Source organism: Rhagoletis zephyria, unplaced genomic scaffold, assembly GCF_001687245.7.
Source record: "Rhagoletis zephyria isolate East Lansing unplaced genomic scaffold, Rhagoletis_zephyria_1.1 Rzeph_scaffold_03632, whole genome shotgun sequence".
Classification (NCBI taxonomy): Eukaryota; Metazoa; Arthropoda; class Insecta; order Diptera; family Tephritidae; genus Rhagoletis; species Rhagoletis zephyria.
In genome coordinates, this window is record NW_016160715.1 from 46,371 (window position 1) to 48,261 (window position 1,891).

General features: G+C 31.4%; 1 protein-coding gene across 1 annotated transcript; it reads right to left on the reverse strand.

Moving 5' to 3' along the window:
• Window positions 1-249: 249 nt before the first annotated feature.
• Window positions 250-1,355, reverse strand: LOC108369370 (C-type lectin 37Da-like). Its single transcript, XM_017624463.1, has 3 exons — window positions 1,182-1,355; window positions 1,039-1,109; window positions 250-725 (listed from the first exon to the last, which is right to left on the reverse strand). Exons 1-3 carry the CDS (start codon window positions 1,255-1,257, stop codon window positions 273-275), a joined length of 600 nt encoding a protein of 199 aa, XP_017479952.1. The 5' UTR covers window positions 1,258-1,355; the 3' UTR covers window positions 250-272.
• Window positions 1,356-1,891: the final 536 nt, after the last annotated feature.

Genomic DNA, 1,891 nt, shown 5'->3' on the forward strand with positions numbered 1-1,891 from the left:
GTGCGAAAGGCCTATTAATAAACTCAAAAGTAATTAATAGTAAACAATAGGGACAAAATAGTTAAAAAAAAAATCGTTAACTAAATAGTAACATTTTGTGAGACTTTGGAGGAAAATCTATAATCGCGTTTTTGAGAAATTTAATTAAAAACTTCAACACGATTTCCCAAAAGTCGCCGAATGTAATTTATAATGGTCGACGGTATGTATGCTGTTCAAAAGTGTAAACAAATTACAAGCACTAAGTAATAAATTCTTTACAAATATTTAATCTACCCCACACAGTTAAATATGCTGGCAGTTTGCAAATAGGTTTGTAGAAGTTTACTCAATGCACATTTTGGCATAATATTAATACAATTCTCAACATCACAACACTTTGACGGTTTTCGCCGCTCACAAATAGGATAACCCTGTCCAGTGCACGGATAATCGTTCATATGGAGTAAATTGTTAACATTCCAGAGATGTACGCAATGCTCATTATTGCCCGCATTATCCGGTTGTCCACCCGACCATTTCGTGTAGGTCATGGGGCGTCCATTGCTGAGCGACATAAATTTACCCTCCAGTGCCAAATCGCTGCCGCTTGTCCAGAAATACTTGCCCAACTGACCATTTGTAGTCAAATGGAATGCTAAGGCATTCATTTCCGCCTCGGATTCTATTGTAGCCAAATCACTGTCATACGTGCGACAAACATGTGCCGCTTCAAACCAATTCATCTGAAAATATTATTTGTACACATTTTTGAACAGTTGGGATATTCACAACGGTGTCGTAAGTGTCGTATTGTTGTATGTCGTAAACTTTAAACGCCTAAAAAATGCATTAAGAGGGTTCGAAAAGTACCATCAAAGACATATTATGAGATTTTGCAATGTTAAAAAATAGCTGGTTGTCCATTCAAGTTCTCTAAACATTTATTTAAGCTTTTAAAGTTTACGACATAAAACAATATGACACTTACGACACCGTTGTGAATCCCTCAAGTGTAAATAATTTTTTAGTTAGGTATCAGCAAATGTTTTTATGTACCTTCATGCCTGTATTTACTAAGTAATACTTGTTGCCAATTTTAGTAAAGGGATAATTATCGCTATTGCATTCTGCAAATTTTACAATAACAAATATATATTTCAAAAAAAAATTCAATAGCTTTGTATTGTTAGGTCACACACCATCATTCGATGCGATTAATGAATCAGCAAACACGCTTGTAAAACATAAAAGTACAACAAATTGAGTAATTTCCATTGTCTCGTTGTTTATTGATTTATTTTTTACTTTCGCTTGATTGGCAAATAAAGCAGGTTGCGGCCAGTGATCAGTGGGTGATTAATGAAAACTGAGATGAGATTCGCGATGGTTTGTTTATTTATATATTGCTTAGAGTAAGTACGCTAACTACACAACCATGCATGCATATGGTTTTATAATTTATATACATATATACATATGTACATTGTACATAGCTTTCCTCTTTTTGACTGATAAGCGTATAATAAGAATGTATTAAAAATATATATATATATAGTGCTTATCATAACTATATGACACCCACAAATTGACAAGATTTGACTATTGCTTTCATTTTCATTCTTATTACAACATTTTACCACAAAAACAATACACCAATTTCAAAAAAATATTTAAAAAAAATTATAGGGTTTTTACTCGAAATTTTTTGAAATTGAAGTTTATTATAGTCTAATTTAATGGACTTTAAAACTGCATACCCAACATTTTTCTGAAAATTCTGAATAAAAAGTTTAAAATTTGCATGCAACTTTGTTAACTTTTTTTAATCTTTGTGCAAAGTTGAATGATGAAATATTAAATAATAATTAAAATTAAATAATAAAAAACTAATGAAATTTGGGTGTATTAT

Bases quoted from the DNA above. Each gene is read 5' to 3' on its own strand.
- LOC108369370 (XM_017624463.1), bottom strand. From the start codon at position 1,257: ATGGAAATTACTCAATTTGTTGTACTTTTATGTTTTACAAGCGTGTTT. The intron at 1,110-1,181 runs GTGTGTGACCTA...TAAAATTTGCAG, and splicing joins ATTAATCGCATCGAATGATG to AATGCAATAGCGATAATTAT. The intron at 726-1,038 runs GTACATAAAAAC...TAATATTTTCAG, and splicing joins TAGTAAATACAGGCATGAAG to ATGAATTGGTTTGAAGCGGC.